This window comes from Pseudonaja textilis, chromosome 2, assembly GCF_049901715.1.
Source record: "Pseudonaja textilis isolate UNSWEBS1 chromosome 2, rPseTex1.2, whole genome shotgun sequence".
In the NCBI taxonomy this organism is placed as follows: Eukaryota; Metazoa; Chordata; class Lepidosauria; order Squamata; family Elapidae; genus Pseudonaja; species Pseudonaja textilis.
In genome coordinates this window covers 14965213-14987654 of record NC_141991.1, presented here as the reverse complement: position 1 = coordinate 14987654, position 22442 = coordinate 14965213, and the positions used below count along the sequence as shown (strand labels likewise).

At 46.6% G+C, this 22442-nt stretch overlaps 1 protein-coding gene across 1 annotated transcript in view; it reads right to left on the bottom strand.

Annotated features, from left to right (window-relative positions):
* Positions 1–27: 27 nt before the first annotated feature.
* SKIC2 (SKI2 subunit of superkiller complex) overlaps positions 28–22442 on the bottom strand; it is a 52253-nt gene continuing 29838 nt past the window's right edge. The window contains exons 18-29 of the mRNA XM_087928568.1: positions 20194–20305; positions 17677–17795; positions 16117–16254; positions 14038–14175; positions 12581–12685; positions 11740–11902; positions 8937–9063; positions 7348–7558; positions 4314–4424; positions 3481–3699; positions 1800–1940; positions 28–362 (exon numbers count right to left, since the gene is read on the bottom strand). Of these exons, the coding sequence (XP_087784694.1) occupies positions 162–362; positions 1800–1940; positions 3481–3699; positions 4314–4424; positions 7348–7558; positions 8937–9063; positions 11740–11902; positions 12581–12685; positions 14038–14175; positions 16117–16254; positions 17677–17795; positions 20194–20305 (1785 nt within the window). The 3' untranslated portion in view covers positions 28–161. The remainder of the gene's footprint in view (positions 363–1799; positions 1941–3480; positions 3700–4313; positions 4425–7347; positions 7559–8936; positions 9064–11739; positions 11903–12580; positions 12686–14037; positions 14176–16116; positions 16255–17676; positions 17796–20193; positions 20306–22442) is intronic.

Below are 22442 nucleotides of genomic sequence, written 5' to 3'. Positions count from 1 at the left end.
CATAAAAGACAGGTGACCAACTCCCTGAGGGCATATTTTTATTGTTTTAATATCTGCAGATGCATTGCAAAACCTCTCAGAGGTCAGAATAAAGGGAGAATAAGAATTTCCCAGGCCTGCAAAATGGACCCAGTCCAGCCGGCATCTGCCCCACTCACCCCTCACTGGGTGTAGAGGCTAGCGGCAAAGACAATGTCTCTCTTGATCATGTTGGAGGCGGCTTCCATCTTCGCGTGCAGCGTCGGCTCCCCCGTCACCCGGGCAGCGTTGCGCATCTCGCGGCAGGTTTCATCCAGGCGCTGAATGCAGCGGACGATAATGCCTTCCTGCACGTCGGTCAGGCGGGCGATCTCGGCAAAGGGCTGAGGACGGACAGAAAGGAAAAGGAAGATGTTGGGAGCTGGTTCTCAGGGCGGGAGCGTACCCTATTGGTTAGAACGGCCACCTCGCGCTGGGCGTTCAGTACCAGTCTGATATGAAACTGGGGGCGAGGAGTGTGTGTTGAGAAGGAGGGGAGTGCTTGGGGTGGGGGAAGTAAAAGCTACAAAAGTGAAGGTGGCTCTCCGAGATGGCGCTTGAGGTTGCCCTGCAGAGGAGAACTAAATGCTGATCCGACCCACGAAGAAATCCAGTTTGACACCCCTGTTCTACTAGCTCTACACACAGGGAAGCTTTGTCTGTCTTAAGGGTAAGAGAAGGAAATGTGGCCCCCGTGGGAAGAGAGAATTCAAACTGGGATGTCGCAGCGAGCGACTGGTCCGTTGTTCCGTCTGCGTTCTTTTGCTGCCTATGGAATTCCCCGCAGGGAAGAAGTTTAGAGGGACCCTCGCAAGGGTGAATACCAATAACAGACACCAGACATCCGATTGTTTTCATAGGAGGGAGCACTTCACACCCGGGGCAGATGGATTGACCCAGGCAGCAGCAGCCGCAGCAGGAGAAAAGGAAGAGGAGGAGAAGGAGGGGGACCTGGAGAAGGAGCTGAAAAAGGGGGCCTCGGGTGCTCTGTACAAACCTCATTTATTATCCTCTTTCAAGCGGGTGGGGGAGCATACAGGGGGTAGCAGAGTTTTACCTTATATGGAAGAAGATCATAAACAAAGAACAAAGAACAAAGTATGTGATAGTTTGCAAGCTTGCAAATATGCTTATCATACTAGGCTATGGTGTCCTGGGAAGAAAAGCAACAACAGTCAGTGTTTCGTGATCATATTGAAACATTTTGTGGTTGGCTAAAACAAGGTCATTGGATACGTGCAAACATCCCTGTATCCGTGTTTGACAATGTCTGCTTAATGGTGGAATAGCCACAATTCCTCCTTTTTAATTATTTTTGTGATGCTGTCTCCAGGTAAAGTCCTTTTTCCCTTGAAATGGATTCAAAGGGTGGCAACAAACCCTTTGGTTTGTTGAGATCCTGTTGTACCAATTCATACGAGAAGGAACACTCACCTTCTGACTCTTCATCACTCATATCCAATAAGGCTCCTTTGGGAGCATAGGAGGCATTTGTATCTATTTCATTTTCTGACTCTTCGTCAGAAGACCATTCCAGCAGAGGCTGTTTAATGGAACCTTTGGATACAATAACAGATGTGAGAAAACTGACCGTTTTTTGAGTATTACTGATTTCACTATCAAGTGCTTGTAAGCGACCTTTTAAGAATTTTAGCAATCGTCCCATAACACATGGATCTATTAAACAGGCAAGGCAATACCTGAGTGATCAGCATAAAAACAGCATTCTTCTTTTAAGGCTACACACTGGGAAGCTATTCGGTGGCGTCTCAACCCCTTACCATGCCACGGGCCCATTCGTAAACCACTTCCACCAGCCCGAATTTGTACTGCTCCACAAAATCCTCGACCGATTCTTGCAGGCCGCACTTGCGTTGCAGGAGGGCGATCTGTTCGGCCACCAAGCGGATGTGCTCTATGCCCTGGAGGAGGAAGAGGGAGAGGTGGTGGGGATTCGTTCAAGAGACACTAACACTCATGGCCGACTCGCTGGGTGCTTTTGCTCAACAGCCAGACCCAACGGAAACCGGGAAAGGAGGGAAGAGGGATATGACTGGAAGGTGAGGGTGGCCGGGAGGGAACTGAGGAATTCATGCGCTCCATCTGGGACCTGGGAGAGTCTTATCCAGTAGGTCGATCAATGAGAGCCTTCTGAGCTGAGTGGACTGTCTCCCAAAACAAAAGAGATTGCACTGGATTGGTGGACAAGGGACAGTGGGTAGCCTGGAGAAGGTGGGGAAGGGTGATTTTTAACTATGCAGTATTTCACGTGAAAACTTCAGAACTGGCTTTGCTTCTACTGTGCCTATATGGATCTGTCGTGCCCCTATCGGAATCTGATTCGGAGGGAGAGGTTGAGCAGCTGACAGGGAGTGGGAATGTGGCTCTCTTGGCTGTGGGAGAAACTGGGGAAGGGCAAAGTCCAGCTGGGCAGAGCAGGGGAGAGGTAGAGCAAGGGAGAGGGAATTCGGAGGAAGATCCAGGCCCACTCCCTCTTCATCCTAGGGCACGCAGGGGGGAAACAGAGAAGGGAGCAATGTGAGTTGCGTGGCCTATGGGGGAGGAAAGGCCCTGATTCCCTTCATTCCCTGCAGCTGGGAACACAGTGTTTAAAAAGGGAAGTTGTGCACAGCAAACTGTTGAAAGCAAATCGTGAATTATCTGGTACTGTCAAGGCTTATCTGGGTTCCTGGCGTCTTCGCAACTGGGTATGTTTTGTTGGACTTTCAAGTCTGCAATTCCTTCTCCTGCCCTGTCAAGTTAATTGCTGCAGTGTGGTTTGTGTGGACTTTTTATTTACAGTTTGTATGTACTTTGTTTTCGGACTGAATTTCCTCCACTTAAAAGACTGTTCTTGGGAGTTTTTTCTCTAGCCGAAGGTAACCTGGACATTGGGGGCAAAGTTGGAGGTACTATAGGGACTCTTTTTATGTGACTGTGTTGCCTTTGGGCCACACCCCTTTGGGTCATCACAGATCTATCAGTAAAGTTATTATTTGGTCTTTTAAGGACCCGTAATCCCTTGCATTGGGGTGGAGTCAGGGCAAGTGAATGGAGCTGAATGTTTACTGGCCGGCTGCCTTACCTGTTGCCAATGTGGAGTTATATTCAGCAGATATATTCTCAGTGTGCCCAGAGAGAGAAATATCTGCCGCTACCTAGGATCGAACTAACAGCCTCCTGATTGTGAGGCGAGAGCTCCACCTCTAGGTGACCGCACCACTCAGTAAACTTATATTCTTGGTAAAATAACGTGCCCGGAGTTTCTTTTGCCGCATATGCCAATGGGATGGTTGATTAAGCCAGTTCTCATAGCTGCCCACCTGGATCTCACCAGGAGGCCAATGACCCTGAGATGTCAGCGTCGAACGAAGACTGGAGGAGAGGAAGAAGCCTAAAGGGCAACTCAAGCCCTCCTCCCTTGTAGTCCCACTTCCCTCCCTTCTCCCACCCACCACTCACCTTCTGAAGGACAGAGGGCAGCTGGGGCTCCACCTGGGTGCGGACCTGGCACACTGTGCAGCTCAGCAAGGCCACGATCTCCTCAGGCCGCAGGTCGGTCAGGGCGTTGTCCAGAAGCAGCTGCGTCAGGAGCAGCTCGTGGTTGCTGATCTGACGGGCCACGCTCCCCTTGAGCTCCACGGCTCCTCCTTCGTTGATGTAGCCCAGGGAACGCAGGACCTGAAGTGACCAGAAGTGGAGACTGAAAAAAAAGCCCAACCAGCTCTACCTCTGGATTGGGGAACAAAAGAGAACACTCTCTCCCTTTGACGATTCCATGAAATTGACAAGAATTCACCACAGGAACATGCTGCGGCAATAGCAATAGCACTTAAGACTGATACGGTGGTAGACTTATACACCACTTCACAGTGCTTTACAGCCTTCTCTAAGCAGTCATCCTATTGTTCCTCAACCATCTGGGTCCTCATGATTTTACCGACCTTGGAAAGATGGAAGGTTGAGTCAACCTTGAGCCGGTCGGAATCGAACTGCCAAACTGCAGGCAGTCGGCAGTTAGCAGAAGTAGCCTGCAGTACTGCATTCTAACCACTGCACCACCAAGGCTCACTTGGAGACTGAGAGCTGTTTGGGGAATTCTAGGAATTGAACTCTACACATCTTCAAGCTGCCGAAGTTGAGAAACACTGCAACTAGTCCCAAACTCTGAAGGTATTAACCAGATTTCTCTAGGCTGCCCCTTGGCCCAGCGCTGCACAAGACACGAGAACTCCATTTCTTCATTTCTTAATTCCCCAGCCATCTGCTTGATGCAACTGCAGAGAGGCACTCACTTCGACGCGCTGGTGATACTCAGGCAGTAAGAGAAGGGACTGGTCCGACAGCAGGAAGCGCAGCTGGTCTAGTTCGTCCAACACTCGTTGGCGCTCTCGGAAGCGTACAAACTAGAGAGGGAGGAAGGAGATCGGAAAGGTGAGAGAAGGGATGTAAGCCAATCTGAAGCCCTCTTGTGCAGAATGACCACATCCCCAGCAACCATGGTGTGGAGGAAGGTATGCTTTTCAGTGCAACCGGAAGAGGCCACACTGGGCAAGCCTGTCTGAATACTTGCTAATTTTTTTCTGGAAAAGAGCTTCAACTCTGCGTCTGGGCTGCAATCCCTTATTCGAAGGAAACCCAAACAGAGCTGCTGCTTGTCAAAGAACACGACGAATGAAAAGAAGGACTAGGGGAGGCATGATGGCACTGTTCCAATATCTCAGGGGTTGCCACAAAGAAAAGGGAGTGTCAGATCCGTGTATCTGCCATTCTTCAATGGAAGAAGAAGTGGGGGAAGTTGGTACAAGTAATCCCTTTTGATGTAACCTGAATATATTAAATCTTATATTGATTCTGTATAACTTGCACATGACATACAACTGGAGGACTGGAGCCAGATGTCTAGAAACTTGTCACCTCTTGAAAAGATAACAAGATGAGAAGGGACCATAAAAATTCCAGCTCTGGAAGATACTCTCTTAAGACACATTCCCAGAGAAGGGGAGGGGGGAATTAACATGTTGGTTCTTTGTTTGACTAAATCCACAAAATAAGGGGAGGGATTCTAACTCTCTTGATCTATTGGTGTATGCCTGGAAACATTTTATACGCTGCTTTGACTAGTGCTGGGATTCACTCCCTTTCAATAAAGGATTCCTTTTGAAATATCTAGCTTTCAGAAGTTCATTCTTTTCGGTGGAAGGGAAAAAGTCCAGTGCTTACGGGGAGTCAAGCTATTCTTCAGAGCACCTGAGGGCAGGACAAGAAGCAATGGGTGGAAACTAATCAAGGAGAGAAGCAACCTTAGAACTAAGGAGAAATTTCCTGAGAGTTAGAACAATTCATCAGTGGAACAACTGGCCTCCAGAAGCTGTGGATGCCCCAACACTGGAAGATTTTAAAAAGATGTTGGATAACCATTTGTCTGAAGTGGTGTCGGGTTTCCTGCCTAGACAGGGGGTTGGACTAGAAGACCTCCAAGGTCCCTTCCAATCTGTTATTCTGACTCCTGTCTCCAAGCTTTGCCTCTGAGAACACCGAACCCTCTAGCATAGGAGGGGGAAAGACCTGCTGAATCATAGATTCATGGTTCACGGAAGGAACCTTAAAAGATCTTGTAATCCCAAGCCCTGGCTAAGCCAGGAATCCTTATACCATCCCAGACAAATGGTTGTCCAATCTTTTCCTGAAAGAATTCTGCAACTGGCCAACTGCAACTAATCTACAAATTCAAGAAATAAATAAAACAGACACGAGAGAGATAGATAGATAGATAGATAGATAGATAGATAGATAGATAGATAGATAGATAGATAGAATGGAGAGAGAGAGAGAGAGAGAGAGAGAGAGAGAGAGAGATGTGATGTGATGTGATATAGATCAATAGAGATAGATTAAAAAGATATAGATTATGTTGTGCCTCCAAGGTTTGAACCAGGTCAGTCGGCAGATGTAGGCTCGAGTAAGGAGGAAGATCTGGCATTGAGATTCGAGCCTGCATTGCTGAGCGATGTTGAGAGGAGTCTGGGGGAAGAGGAGGAGTTGAATCTGAGAGATGAGCCTAATTTATTAGAAGTTTCAGAGACGTCTTCCTCTTCTGGAACTCCCTCCCTGATTGCACCTCAGGTGTTAACTGTTAATCAGGAAAGTGTGTCAGAGGCTTCAAGCGGTGATGAAACTGCCGGATGCTGGCTAGATGCTAGAACTAGGAGAAGATTGAGACGTCAATCTCAATTAGAAAAGAGACGTCCAGCCAAGGATTAATTAATGAGACTGACACGCCCCTGCAGGGGATACGTAAGGAGCGTGCTAACGCCTCTCCCCCGCTCGAAGCAAAGTGGATTTTGCTTTGGAAAGAAGTGCATCTGACTACAGCGTTGTGATTTATGGACTATACAGAATTGCCAGACAGATTCTAGGAGGATTGCCAAAGGACTGTGCAAACAGAGCAATTAATTCTTCTGTCTCTGGTTTTGTTTGTGTAAAGTATTTGAACTCTGGAACTTGAGATTCTCACCTGTGGATACAGGTGAGACATAACAGATTAGATGATTAATAGAGACAGATGATAGAGATTAGATAGATGATAGATGTAAATTAGATCAATAGAGATGATAGATGAGATAGACAAAACAGACAGACAGACAATAGATAGAGATGAGATGAGATAGATGCATGGATGGATGATAGATAAATATAAATGACAGATATGTGTAGATTTAAAATTGGAATTAATATGAACGAATACATTTGTCTTTGCATTGCTAGGTGTGAGATGTTAAAATGCGGACATGTGCTACCTGCCTTTTTCCGAATCCTATGCGGTTTTTAATTTATTTCTACACTGCCGTTGTTCTCAGCAGAGGCCAGAGAAGTTTACAAGGCAAAACAAACAAACAAATGAAAAAAAAAGAAACAAAACAATACATCCAACCATCCCAACAGGATCAACAGGGCTTGAAAAAGAACCAAAATGATATTAATTGAAGACAAACAAACCAAAACCAAGAAAGAAGCAAACTTAAAGGCTGGAGTAGCTGCTAACTAATAATTTCTTGGTAAACTGGTGAGATTTCCTGTTTTTGAAAAAAAAAAAAGGAAAGGGGAAGGTGGGGTGGATGAGGGCAACATCAGGAGAGAGTTCCAAGGAGGCTGGCAATTGTGCAGAACTCTGGATCGCAATCACGCTCCTCGCTCCCGTACCTTCTGAACTGCACCAAGGGGGTGGGACTTCAAGGTCCCTTCCAATTCTGTGATTATTCTGAAGACGGTGCTTCCTGCCCTCACCCCTTTCCAAAGCTGCCCACAAAATGCCGGCCCTGAACTGACCTCTATGTGGAAGAGGGGGCTGTGCACACACTGGAACTCTGGCAAACGTTCCTCCAGACGGCGAGCCTGGATCATGCGCTCTACGACTTCCAGATCCTTCAGCTGGAGGTCGTTCACGGGATCCAGAAGTGGCAGGCCTTCCGGAGAGCCCTCCGCTAAACGCAGCAGCTCCTGGGTTGTGGTGGCCGCTGATGGTCCAGGTGGGTCGTTCCTGCAGATGGTGAGGGAGGGAAATAAGGAGGCCACAGAAGGTTTTCCATGAGGGGTGTGGTGGCCTAGAGGTGGAGCTCTCGCCTCACAATCAGGAGGCTGTGAGTTTGATCCTAGGTAGAGGCAGATATTTCTCTCTCTGGGCATAAATGAGAATATATCTGCTGAACAAAACTCGGCATTGGTGACAGGAAGGGCATCTGGCCAGAAAACAGGCTGCTAGCTGCATTCAGTTGCCCAGACTCCATCCAGCAAGGGATTATGGGGTCATTAAAAGATGATGACAGTAGGTTTTTAATGCCTGACCCTTGAAAATCAGTGTCTCCTGTAACTGGGTGCCTTGAATTTTTCTAAAACCTCCCTTGTGTTCCAAGTCACATCATGTTCGGGATCAGGAGTGTGGAATCCACCAAACAGGAAAGCTAGCTAAATTACGGCAAGATCACCAACTTTCATGTAGTTTTACGCTAGTCCTCAATTTATGACTGTAATTGACCCCAGTGCTACAGTTGTAAGTTGGGGTAGTCATTAAGCAGGCCATCACGTGACCGCACCTGATTTTGTGACCTTTTTTGGGGTAGTCATTAAACAAACATCACAGTTGTTAAACGAGTGCCACAGTAATCAAACAATAATGTTTCCCCCAACGGGAGGTTTTTTTTTTTTTTTTTGCCAGAAACACACTGGAAATCAGCAAAAAAAAAAGCCAAAAATCACAGCTATGTCACTGTGGGACATTGTAAATGGCTGTAAATTTGTGCTAGAGTTGCCAAGCTCCCAACATGCAATTCTGTAACTGTGTGTGTGTGTGTGTGTTGTGTTAGTGTGGCCATCAGAAGTTTGAAATCAGTTCATAATTAGCTCTGGGGAGGTCGGTCACAATTTGAACGGTCGCTAAGTGAGGACTACCCGTAACATCTTTTTCAAGAGTTTTGACTCTTTAAAAAGGTGTTTGGACATAATGGGGCCTGCTTTCCTACGCTATGGTGCGAGAGGGACATGTTTAACAAAGAGAGGATCAACTCCAAACATCTGGCAACCAGTTTCAAAGAAGAAACTGGGAAAAACTGAGGGAAATTGAGAGAGAAAAAAAACAACCATGGATGTGTGTCTGTCCAATTGGTTTCTTAGCACTTTAAAAAAAAAAAAAATTCCAAGAACTGAACTCCAGATTGCCAGAATAAAAAATGGAGGAATGCCAGTCCTTCTCATGTAAACACCATTTCTCAGGCAGGTTTATTTGTTCATTTGACGGATAAAAGTCACCCATCTCAAACAAATCATTCTGTTAAATTTAGCAGATGGCATCGGAAGCCGGGCCCTCTTGCCGGATCGGAAGGGATGAGTAGAAAAGGGCAAAATTTCGCATCTCAGCTCACCTGAACCTGGGCATTTGTCGTTTCCTGAAATCGTCCAGGATACGCTCGGCGTTAACACGGAGGGTTTTCGTTGTGATGCCCAGAATATCTGCGGGGCCCAGTTTCTTTATGGTGTGTCCACAGGGGCCTGTGAGGGAGAGAAGAAACAGTCTGGGGTGTCAGAGCTGCTGCCATCTTTCGATCCACTCGGGGCTTCGCTACACGTTGGTCTGCCAGACGTTATGTGGGGAGGGAGCTGAGAGAGGTAGAGGGGAAAGTGGGGGAACCTGAGAGAAAGATTTGGGGGAAAAGGAAAGCTGTCAGGGCTCCAACAAATCCAGCCCCATTCAAATCAGAAGTCTCTAGCCGCATCTTTCAGAGTAAAAAAAAAAAAGATTTATTAGAATGGCCAAGTTGGCCTTAGCTGGGTGCAGCCTACACTAAAATACATCATTCATTTCCCCCCTTGACCCTGGTCTGCCCCCCACCTCCTGGATGTATATTCTCCAATGGGACACATCCATAGCCAAGAGCCATCAGTGATATATTACTACTCTCCAGCAATATTCTTGCGCGTCGACAGCTTTGGGCTGCCAAGGCGATTATCTGAGGCATTTGAGGAATGTACTGCTTTCCCCCACTCCCTTTCCGCTGGCAACTAAAAGGCCAAAGGAGTATTTTTTTAGTTGACAAAAGCGATAAGTCGTACAATCCCGAGATGACTGAAGGCCGTGGTCCTGGGAATGGAAGGCAGCGCCTATCCACCTCATGAACCTCAGAGGGGACAGTCACCAAAATTTATCTTCCTTGAATGTTGATTGAATAATGGGGTGATAACAGGAGGGTGGGCCAGGGAATGGAAAGTTAACTAGGGCAATTTTCATGCTCTGAACATCAAATCTCAAAAAAAAAAAAAGACCCTACAGGAAGCTCCTCCATAGCACGACAACACGGAGGACAATCAACGAAGCAATGTTGTCATTCCACACACGTTGCAGGAATATTGAGAAAAGCTCAGGAGAATCTTCAGCCAACCACAACGTACATGCACACTTCAAACCCAAGAATGCACTAAGGCAAAAGCTTGTCCACCCCAAGAATGAAACACTCGGACGCAAACTGAATGACGTGGTCTATGCAGTACAAGGCAGTGAGCCATGGGCAGCTCTGTACCATTGGGGAAACAAAACAGCCACTTCATAAACGCAGGGCGCAACATAGGAGAACAAACCCATTAGGGCTAGATTCAGCAGCCCATCCGCATTTAAAAGACAAAGACCACATTTTGGATAGAGAGAACCGCTGGCTTGAAAGAGGGGTCAAAGAGGCCATCTATGTCAAAATTGAACAGGCCCCTCTTCAACAGAGGGGGGAGGGATATAACATCATCTATTTCCAGTCGATAACACAGTCCTTTCAACAGTTCCAAAAAGGATCCACGCTCATTTGCCCAGATTTACACAGATAAACATCCACGTGACTCTCTAAAAGGATGCCAATGACCCAGCTGCCTGCAAGGAGTATAAATCCTTCCATTCTCCACTATCCTGTCAGAACTGAAGAAGCTTCTTGAATGAGAAGTGAAATGTCTTCAAAGAAAAAAAACAAGAAAGTCCTGTTGCCTCTTGAAAAAGCACCTTTGGGATGCTCTCAAACTCTCCGTTCTGGTTTTGCCTATTGTAATTAATTACTTGGCTTTTTGTAGAAGCGACGTTTTTCGCTACAAATGGAGTCGGGGGTGTTTCTTTTCTAAGGTACCAAGTTGGGCCAGGTCTGACACCGGGCAGTTTTCCTCAGCAGCTGTGAGAAGTGAGAGAAGTCAGGGCTGTTCAGTTTCTAGCTCTCCTGGAGTACAATCTTGTCGGCAATCTTGGGGGGGAAATTTATTTCCTCCCAACTCTTCAAACATTTGGAATATAGGTAGTCCTCGAGTTATGACCACAATTGAACCCAACATGTCTGTTGTTCAGTGAGACGCTGGTTAAGTGATTTTTGCCCCATTTTTATAACTTTCCTTGCCACGGTGGTTAAGTGAATCACGGCCTGGTTGTTCTGTGAATCTGGTTTCCCGGTTGGATTTGCTTATCGGAAGGTCACAAAAGGGGATTGATTCCCGTGATCCTGGGACACAGAAAAAAGGTCATAACTGTGAACCAGTTGCCTAGCATCTGAATTTTTTCTCACGTTGATCATGAGGATGCTGCAAAAGTTGTAACTGTCAGGATTCCGGCAGTTACTCCCATTGAAATCATGAGTCTCGAGCCAAACTTCCAAAACTTCAAAAGGATTTATTGGGAGTTAACATGTCTGGCACTGCCTGAGTGTAGCCGACTCTGAGACACATCATTCATTCTCACCCTTGACCCTGGTTTCCCCCCACCCCCCACCCCTTGGATGTATTGTAATTCATATTCTCCAATGGGACACATCCATAGCCAAGAGTCATCCATTATGCTCTCCAGTTAGAATTTTGCGTGTCTGAAACTTCAATTGCCTAGAAACTATCTATGAAAACATTTATGGAATGCACTCTCGGTTTGCCGCAGTGGTCCCCATTCCCTTTCTGTTGGCAACTCTAAAAAGACCATAGAAATATTTTATCAGCTGACAGTTACTATGAAAAAGGATCATAAGTCACATTTTTCAGTGTAACTATGAATAGTCACTAAGCGTCAAGAACTACCTGTGTTTAAGAGGCACAATTACGCTTGTGTGTTAGCTTACTGAGGGTCATATCGTGTTTCCCGGCTCGATGAATTCTGCCCCTCCCTCCTCAACTTCCTGCCCACAAATGACTCCTGTGCTGAGTTCTCCATCACTTTACCTTCAGGAAGGAAGAGCTTTGTGTGGAGAAGATCCTCGGGTAGGGGCACCTCAGCAGATGGAGGAGGATTTGACTCCTGGCCTTCAGTCAAGTCCCGCTCCATGGAGTTCTTCTCACACATCACTAAAGTGCTGAAGACCCGATTGGCTGCGTCTGAAGAAACCTGGAGGAGGGAAAGGGGGTCGAGATCTTTGTTTCAAAATGGCACCCAAGAGCCACCAGGCCCAACTTTCACACCAGGCAGAGCTACGTCCCCGTCTTCTACCTTCGGACCCAATTCTGTGAGGAAAAATCGCCTCACAAGATATGCCAAGGTGCTGCGAGTTACAAGACCGTCTTGTAAAAGGAGATGCTGCCTGAGAACTGTGGATTGTTTAGGAGGGCCTCATCCGATTTATATCACCGTCAACTCTGGCTATCTCAAAAGATGATGGATGGATGGATGGATGGATTAATGTGTCAACTATCCAGTTGGTGAATCCAGAAAAAGGAACTCCTGGGGCATTCTTTTACCAAGAGTATAAAACTTTACTCGATAAACCACACTGATACAGAAGAAGCAAAACCAGCTCTGGGTTTCCCATGCAAAAGCAATTTTAGCACAGCCTGATTAGCATAAACAGCTGATTGTTGGTTGGATCGACAATCAGCTGTTTCAGGCTGCAGGGATTGCCATAGCCTATGGACTTCAATTCCCAGAATCCCTGAGCTGGCTCAGGAATTCTGGGAGTTGAAGTCCACAGGTCTTAAGGCGGCCATAACTGCCCAACCCTGGCCTAGATCGTTCCATTCCATTTGCAAAGCCCCAGTCTGGAGCAGTTTTTTACACGATGGGACCCACCTGCAAGATGACTCCCAGGGCATTCTTGTGCTCTTGGTTGTTCACCACAATCACTCGCCCCACAGAAAGGGCTTTCAATCCATTCATCGATTCCATGACTCGCCTCTGAAAGGGAAAAAGCCATAAAGGAGAATATTTGTAGCGCGGGGTTGACACGAGGGAGTCCTCGGTGCTCTCTGAGCTCGCACGTTTTCTTGGAGATGTTTCATTACCTAATTAGGTAACATCATCAGCGCCAGTGATGTTGCCCAGTTAGGGTAATGAACGGTCTTCAAGAAAACAAGCCAGCTCAGAGAGCACCAAGGATCCCTCAGGGAGAAACCCATGAGGCAAGGCAAGAAATGCAGCTTCCCACCTCTAAGTGGACTAACAAAGAAGGATTCATCATTCCAGTTTCTTCACCCTTAACCTTGTCCTTTCCAGGAAGATTAAAACCTCCATTCTCATCAAACCCAGCCATTAATGGTGGACAGGATGATGGCTGAATACGAATTAAGTTGGAAAGGATGACCTTGGAGCAAAACTGGAATGAAACTTTCCTTTCCACCCGATTTGAGTAAGATGGGATGGATCCCGACTGCAGCGTTTCAAGGGAAGTGGAATTTTGTGAGACTTACAGTTGCCTCCTCCCTTGAAATAAGGGTGGACATCTTGGCTTGGGTCACACCCCTCAGACGCCGAAGCTGAATACTGAATACTTTAGCCAGACCCACCTCAAAAATGCCTTCTAGAAGCATCTTCCTCAACTTGTATTAGGATCATGACCCCTACAATAAGCAGGTTTAACAGATTTAACAGATTTAACAGATAATCAGAGTTGGAAGGGACCTTCTAGGTCATCTAGTCCAACCCCCCGCCCAAGCGGGAGACCCTACACCATTTCTGACAAATGGCAGTCCAATCTCTTCTTGAAAGTCTCAAGTGATGGCGCTCCCACAGTGTTCTGGTCTGTCAAGATCCATCTGGATCTCGAGCCTATCTTCTTGGGTGTTAGCTGTTCCTGCCAGCTTAGTATCATCTGCAAATTTGGTAAGTTCCCCTTCTATTCCCTCATCTAAGTCGTTAATGAAGATATTGAAGAGTACTGGGCCTAAGACGGAACCTTGTGGCACCCCACTGCTTACTTCCCTCCATGTAGACTTAGACCCATTAAGGACTACTCGTTGAGTAAGGTTTGCCAACCAGTTGCGAGTCCATCTAGTGGTGGTGCTATCTATTCCACCTTTTTCTAGCTTACTAAGAAGTAGGTTGTGGTCTACTTTGTCGAATGCCTTGCTGAAATCTAAGTATATTATGTCCACTGTATTTTGCTGGTCTATTAATTTAGCCCCAATTCAACAGCAGGATACCATACCCAGGGGAAAGACTGTCTTTGAAAGATCTTTGTCTAGGATCTGAAGTACGACAACACCAAGAGGTCGAAAAGAACCTTACACCCCAGTTCTTCCAGCCAGTACCTGAATGCGTTCCCGTATCTCTTGCAGTTCTCGGACTACAGAATAATACTCTTGTAAGTCACCAAGCTGCCTTGATGTGTCTGGCATTTCCATGTTGGCTAATATACTGCTCAGCTGGGCAATTCTGTGTTCATAGACCTGGCGAGGAGACACCGATGGTGAAGCGAAGCCATACAGCGCCCAACTCCTTGCCTTCTCCTTTCCACTCAACCGTTTAACATAAAGAAGCCGAGTTCACAAAACATGCTAGGTTATACCAGGATTGACGAATGGGGCTCCAAGTATTGTGTGAACATAGCTGAAACGTGGATGCAGCATGTTGCGTGCCTCCAGTCCAGTGGTGGTATTCGACTGGTTCTGCCCGGTTCTGGAGAACCGGTAGCGGCGATGAGCAGTGGAGACCGAATCGGTTCTCTTTGCTGCTCTGTGGTTGGCCCGCCCGGGCTCCCATACTCACTTTTATGGCCAGAATTCAAAGCGCAGCTGCTTTGCGCGGCGCAGTATAGCACCGCGCGGCAGCTGCTGCAGCGACCACCATCGTGCAGGTTTTCAGGAGGCACGTTAAAACGCCTCTGCGCCTGCGCAAAGTGTGTGTTTGGCGTGCACATGCACGCAAAGTGCATGCATGCGCACAAAGCGCGGCCACCAAGCCAGGCCCACTGAACCGGTGGCAACTTTATTTGAATACCGCCACTGCTCCAGTCCAATGGTTTAATGCGCTAGTATATCAGGTGATCGCAGCCACCATACAAGGAAATATTTTGTGGAAGAGCAACTTTGATATCCACACAGCAAGTTCAGAATTTGGTCCTTCATACCAAATGAGAAGAAATCTTTACTACATCCTTGGAAAACCACGGCTAGCTGGAGGGACTCGATGAGGGGTGGGATTCAAATTTCTTAACAACCGGTTCTGTGGGCGTGGCCTAATTTGTGGGCGTGGCTTGGTGCTCATGTGACTGGCTGGGCGTGGCTTGCTGACTGGGCGTGGCTTGGCAGTCACGTGACTGGCTGGGCGTGGCTTGTATGTAAATATTATATTTATGTAAAGTTTGATTTTTTTTAATTAAAAAGGCAACTTTTACCCAAAATCAGGCATAGCAGGCAGGCACATTGAGTTGCTCACAGAATCACAGATTCACTTAGAGTCTATCTTTCTACAATCTGCTACCTGAGTCTGTCACATAAAATTTGCTAGCAAGCAAACTCACAAAACTCCATGTATGTAAATATTGATTCTTTTTATTAAAAAAGAGCAACTTTTAGACAAAATTAGGCAAAGCAGGCAGGCAGATTGAGTTGCTCACAGAATCACAGATTCACTCAGAGATCTACCATTCTGCAATCTGTTACCTGAGTCTGCACTGAAAAAATAGAAGCTTCAGTCCTAAGGAAGGGTAGCTCTGCTTTTAGATTAGCTAGAAAGCACGGTGGGGTGGGGAATACCAACTTACCAAGCGCAGGCAAGTTTGATGACGCTCATGCCAGCTAAGGAGTGAGTGGGCGGGGAAGGGAGGGGCCAGCCAGTGGTGCAATTTACCGGTTCTCCGAACAGCGCAGAATCATAACAACCTGTTCGATAGAACTGGTCTGACCGGGTAGAATCCCACCCTTGAACTCAATCTGTTACAGCAATTTAGGCTTCATCTTCTTGAGCGGGGTCTCCCATTGTGGCAACTTTTAAGATTTGTGGACTTCAACTCCCAGAATTCCTCAGCCAGCATGGAGGAATTCTGGGAGTTGAAGTCCACAAGTCTTAAGGTTGACAAATTTGAAGACCCCCCCCCCTCCTGTTCTTGACTTAAGAGACGGACTTCCAACCAACGGATTTCCATATTTTTTTCTCCTCTGCTTCCTGTATTATCTTCCTTACTCACCCACCATTTTCTTCCAGGCATGCTCCTGTCTTAAAAATGGGAGATTCCTTCCAAGGAATGGAAACTTCTTTTCCATTAACCTCCCTCCGCCTCAAACTGTTGTTTCAGAAAAGTTTAGGAAGCTTCCCTGGATTCCTCTCAAGCGGCATTTGACTCTTTCCAGGAGCTATTTCAACTTTTCCCCCCCCCACATCCATCATACCTTGCTGTCCTTCCGGGTGTGGAACTCGGAGAAGCTTCTCCTCATCATGTCTTCCACTCGGAGTGCCTCCACTCTCAACAGGTTTAGGATCATGGTGTAGGTCAGGCGGAATTGGGACTGCAACCGAGTAGGTTTGCCCTAAAACGAAACAGAAAGGTCGTACAATTAGCGGCAGTCACGTGGTGATCTGTTTAACAACTGTCACAACTTACAACTGCAGTTTTGGGTCTAATGATGGTTGTCACAGGTTACCTGAAACAGAATGTCCAAGCTGAAGTAGCAAACATCAGATTTTTGGACCCAGAAGGGTGTGGCTCAGAGGTGGATATTCAGCAGGTTCTGACCAGTTCCGGAGAACCGGTAGAGGAAATTTGGAGTAGTTAGGAGAACCGGCCAATACTACCTCTGGAGATTTTACAGTATCCTTCCCCTGCCACGCCCACAGAACTGGTAGTAAAAAAAATTGAATCCCATCACTGGTGTGGCTGTTCTCTGTCCTTAATAAGATTCTAATAAACTTTCATCCTCAGCCAGAAGGAAGGTATTTATCACGGGCTATAATTTCAATCCAAATATTAACAAAATGAAATTCAATGTAGAGAAAAAGTGAAGTCTGACACTTAGGCAAGAAAAAGCAAATGTACACATATAGATTGGGAAAAACCAGATTTAACAGTAGTAAATTTTAGCAAATTTTATGAGTTTGCTTGCAAGCAAATTTTATGTGAAAGACTCAGGTAGCCGAATGCAGATAGCTAGATCTCTGAATGAATCTGTGATTCTGTGAGCAACTCAATCTGCCTGCCTGCTTTGCCTGATTTTGGGTAACAGTTGCTCTTTTTTTGATAAAAAATGCAAATTTACATAAATATTTACAATATTTACATACAAGTCATGCCCAGCCAGTCACATGACCACCGAGCCACACCCACAAATTAGGCCACACCCACAGAATCAGTTCAGAAATTTGAATCCCACCCCTGGGGAGGTGTCAACCTATTTTCCAAAGCACCCAAAGGTCAGACAAGGAATAATGGATGGAAACTGATCGAGAAGAGATTCAACTAAGAAATGAGGAGGAATTTTCTGACAGTAAGAATAATTAAACAGTGGAACAGCTTTGTCTTTGGAAGTTGTGGCAGCTTCATCACAGCAAGCTTTCAAGAAGAGACTAGAGTGCCATCTGTCAGAAATGGTGCAGGGTCTCCTGTCTGGGTAGGGCAGGGGTCTCAAACACAATTTACCTGGGGGCCGCTGGAGGCAGAGTCTGGGTGAGGCTGGGCCGCACATAGAAGTGTTTAGCCAGCTAGCGACGCATGGAGAACGCACTAATATTATACTTTCATATCACAGTGGGGGCCACAGGATATCGTCCTGCGGGCCGCAATTGGCCCGCAGGCCGTGAGAATGAGACCTCTGGGGTAGGGGGATTGGACTAGATGACCTGCAAGGTCCCTTTCAACTCTGTTATTCTGTTAAGATGGATTCGTTTACAGCTTAAGCAACTGCAGTTGCTTCGTGTTGCAATTTAAGCTAGACAAACACACACCAATCACTCACCAACATCATGCGGTGAAGGTCGGACATTTCAGGCACTTGGTTTTTGCACAGAATAATCACCATCCCAGTGGTGTCGAGACCTCGACGCCCAGCCCGGCCTGCCATCTGGATGTATTCAGCTAATTAGGATGTGGAAGAAAGAAAGATATATGTGGCGTTAGCCATTCTTGCCATCAAGTAAGGGATAGATATCCAGAGGAAGAAACAACCCTGGTTTTATTTTTACCTCAGCAAGACTGGCAGATGAAACCTCATTTATATATACAGGTAGTCCTCAACTCACAAAAGCTCATTTAGTGACTGTTCAAAGTTACAATGGCACTGAAAAAAGTTGAGTTATGACTGCTTTTCAGAGTTATGGCTGTTGCAAGAGCCCCATGCTCATGTGACCGAAATTCAGACACTTCGCAACTGATTCATATTTATGACAGATGCAGTATCCTGAGATCATGAGATCCTCTTTTTGTGATCTTCTGTCAAGCAGAGTGAATGGGGAAGCCAAATTCACTTAACGACCGTGTGTCACTAACTTAACTGCAGCAGTTCACTTAATAACCGTGGCAAGAAAGATTGTACAATGGGGGTAAAATTCACTTAATAGATGTTTTGCTTAGCAAGAAAAAAAATTGGGCTCAACTGTGGTCGTAAGTCAAGGACTAGCTGTACTTCGCTAGAATTTGATCCTTTTAGCCCACTGTTTCTCCTCCTTGCCCACTTTTAAGATGCCCAAACTTTAAATCTGTGATGGCGAACCTATGGCATACGTGCCATAGGTGGCACACAGAGCCATTTGTGCAAGCACGTGAGCCCCAGCCAAAGTTACCTGCACTGCGCATGCGCACACCTCCCAGCTGATTTTCAGCCTATTTGAGGCCATTTTCACCCTCCCGGAGGCTTGAGGGAAGCCTCTGCAGCCTCGGGAGGCCTTCTGGAAATATCAGAAGTGCTGAAACAGGCCCATTTTTCAGCCTTCCGAGGCTGCAGAGGCTTCCCTCAAGCCTCCGAGAGGGCGAAAATGGCGTCAAATGGGCTGAAAATCAGCTGGGAGGCACACACATGCGCGGTGCAGGTAAGGGGGCAGGGCAAGGATGTTGCATGCACATGCGCTGGGGGGCGCATTGCATTGGGGGTGCAGGCACACGTGCTATCGCACACGCAATTCGGCACACCACAACAAAAAGCTTCGCCATCACTGCTTTAAATCCCAGAATTTTGGCATGCTGGCCAGGGAATTCTGGGAGTTGAAGTCCAGGCATCTTAAAGTGGTTAAGGTTAAGAAACATTGCTTTAGACTCTTGACATACAGGGCTCCACAGTTAAAAATGATAGTCCACTTTTGCTTTCCCTTGAAGAAGAGACCAGCATAGCCATATAACCAAGTTGCTGTATATAGTTCCCAGTCTCAAACTGCCCCCCACCTCAAATATCATAAACAGTTGAGATAAATTGGCTTGCTAACTTTTCGCCTACAAAACAATCCCAATAGCTCTAGGTGTCAAACTCAAGGCCCACAGAGTGTTTAGATCTGGCCCATGGAGCTGCCCTGGAAACAGCAAAGGGCCAACTCACAGTGGCTCTGCTAGTGAAAAAGAAAACTCCATTTTCACTGGCAGAGGGTTGCAGGAGGCCGTCACAGCCGGAAATGGAGCTCGGGAGCCCGTTATCACTGGCAGAGTGCTTGGGCGGGCGGCCACAGGCGCCCCCAACACGAGTGATGTTGAGCTGGCCACGCCTCCACTGGCCATGCCCCCAGCCCTCCCCACGAGGTCAACCACAGCCCAAACTCAATGAAATCGAGTTTGACACCCTTGCTCTAGGGCAGGGTCCCCAATCTACGGAGCCCCGGACTGGTACCAGTCCGTGGAACTTTTCTACTGGGCCGCCGGTTTGCTGGGCGCCGCCATCTTGTTTTGATGAGAAAGTGCTTCTGGTGAGCTTTTCCGGTTGGAAAGCGGCGTTTGGATCCTGAAGGAATCCTCGCGCCTTAGTTTCATCGAAGTGGGGGGGCGGCTCGAACAAAACTAAGGCGCGAGGATTCTTTCAGCACCCAAGGCAAGGCGAGCCGAGCGACCGTCCCGAAGCCGTCCCGAAGCCCATCGACCAAGGTACAAAGGAGGAGTTGAAGGTGGCGAGGAGAAGCGGGGGCCGGCTGGCTGGCCAGTTGCTCGGCTCGCCTTGCCATGCGTGCTGACGCCGGTACCGGGCCGCGGATCATTTTGTGATGCCGGTACCGGGCCGTGGCACAAAAAAGGTTGGGGGCCACTGCTCTAGGGTATCTCTGTGGGACGTGCCATCTTTAAAGCCTTTATGGCAGCCAGCAGGAACAGGGACACGATAAACAACTAGCAAAGGGGGAAAACTGGAGGTAGGAAGTGGGAGATGATGGGCAAGAGAAGGGCAGACAGATGTTTTGTCTGTGGAACATCTGGCCATTCTACTTATAAACACCCCCCCCTTGTAAAAAAAGAAAAAAGAAAAAGAGGGGGTACCATGAAATATGCTCCTCTCCACTCCTACCTGGTACCAAGTCCCGGAAATTAGCACCGTCGTGTTTACGGACTGAATTGAAAACCACAGTCCTTGCTGGCATGTTCACCCCCATGGCGAAAGTCTCTGTGGCGAAGAGGATCTAGAAGCCGAAGGGAAAGAGAAAGACGGGGAGATTCCACCTGCTTTTTACTTTTTTATTATTCATAAACATTTTGGATGTCAAGGCATATCATTTACAGAAAAACAAAGAAAAGAACAAAAAGGAATATTAACATATATACTAATAGCAATAGTAATAGTGTAACAGAATAGTTTTAACTAGATTTCTCTTTATATTAGCTTATTTGTAATTCTGTTGGCTATATTGGCATATTTATAATTATAAACCATCTTTATACTGAGTTCATGCACAGCAATAATCTTTCTTCAACTAATTTCTACCTCTTATCTCTAACCAGTTGTAAAATCTATTCCATGTTAAATAATATTCTGTGTCTTGTCTTTTATTTTTAATGTCAATCTATCCATCTCTGCACAGTCTAATATTTTCCGAATTACTACATTCTCATCTGATGGAGTGTTCTCATTTTTCCAATATTGTGTAAACACAATCCTTGCTGCTGTCAATACATGCAAACCTCTATAACAGATAATCAGAGTCGGAGGGGACCTTATAGGTAATCTAGTCCAGCCCCTAGCCCAAGCGGAAAAGGTATAGATATATAGTCCCTATCATAGCCCTCAAGAATTATAGCCAACAAAAATATTTAGATTCCACCTGCTTTTCTTGGCAATAAGCCAGAATGGCTTTCCTCTGACTGATATATTCCTTGACTTATGACAACAATTGAGCCCAAAATGGCTGTTGCTAAGTGAGACATTTGTGAAGGGAATTTTAGCCCCATTTTATCACCTTTCCTGCCTCAGTTGTTAAGTGAATTTAGTAACCCAGTCATTAAGTGAATCTGGCTTCCCCATTGGCTTCGCTTGTCAGAAGGTCGCAAATGGGGATTATCACATGACCACAGGACACAGCAACGGTCACAAATATGAAGCAGTTGCCAAGAGCCTGAGTTTTGATCATGGCGACCATGGGGATGCTGGAAATGTTGGAACCGTGAAAAACGGTCGTAAGTTACTTTGTTCAGGGCAGTTCTAACTTTGAACGGTCACTAAGTGAACTATTGTAAGTCGAGGACTACCTGTCCTTTCCAGAGAATTATACGTGTTTCATCTCCTATAATCCTCCAGCCCAGTGACGACTGAGGAATCTAGGGACAAAACTGACATCATATCGAAGAAATCGTGGAAGAGAATCGTTAAAGAAAGGGAACAAAACGAGAGAGAGAATGAAATGGTCAACTCAAAAAACATTCCTATGCCTGTTTTAGTAGTTGTCATAAAAAAGGTGGGGTGGGAGGAAGGAAATTTGGAAGAGCAGTGCAGCAGTTTGAAAGTAAAAGTACATTCCAACTCTTATCTTTAAAAGATTGTAACTAAAAACCAGAGCTTTTGCCCACGAAAATCTTTAATTGGAGAACGTGAATGATGGCACCCAGCCTGTGAACGTGCTCAGTTGGAGAATCTGGTTTATGAGACACCCAGCGGGGGAAAGGGGGAAACAGGGTCACAGGGGACTGTAAATTACGTATGCCAGAGGTGGCTTCGTACAGGGCAGTGTCAGGATGTCGCCTCTAATGAATCCTTTGAAGTTTTTTGAAGTTTGTCTCGAGAATCATGATTTAATTAGAGTGATTGCTGGAATCCTGACAAAAATGTGAATGACAAAAAAATAAAAAAAATAATTTTAAATAATTAAATAAAACGGTTGAATTGCCCTGTAGCAAGTTTTCCTGTTGCTGTCATGCCCCTGTTGGAATCTGATTCCGAGGGGGAGGTCGAACAGCTGACAGGGAGTGGGAGTGTGGCTCCGGTGGCTGTGGAGGAAACTGAGGAAGGACACAGTCCGGCTTGTCATTCAGAGGAAGACCCAGGCCCACCCCCTCTTCATCTTAGGGCACGCAGGGAGGAACGGATAAGGGAGCAACGTGGGTTACAGGGGAGAAAGAGGGCCTGATTCCCTTCATTGGCTGCAGCTGGGAAAACAGGATATAAAGGGTGTTTGCACACAGCACCTTGCTGGAAGCAAAGCGTGCATTATCTTTGTTTGTCACATCTTATCTGGGTTCTGGCGTCCTCCCAACTATGTGTGTTCCGTTATCTTTTGGAAGTCTGCAATTCTTTATCCTGCCCTGTCTCGTTAATTGCTGCAGCGT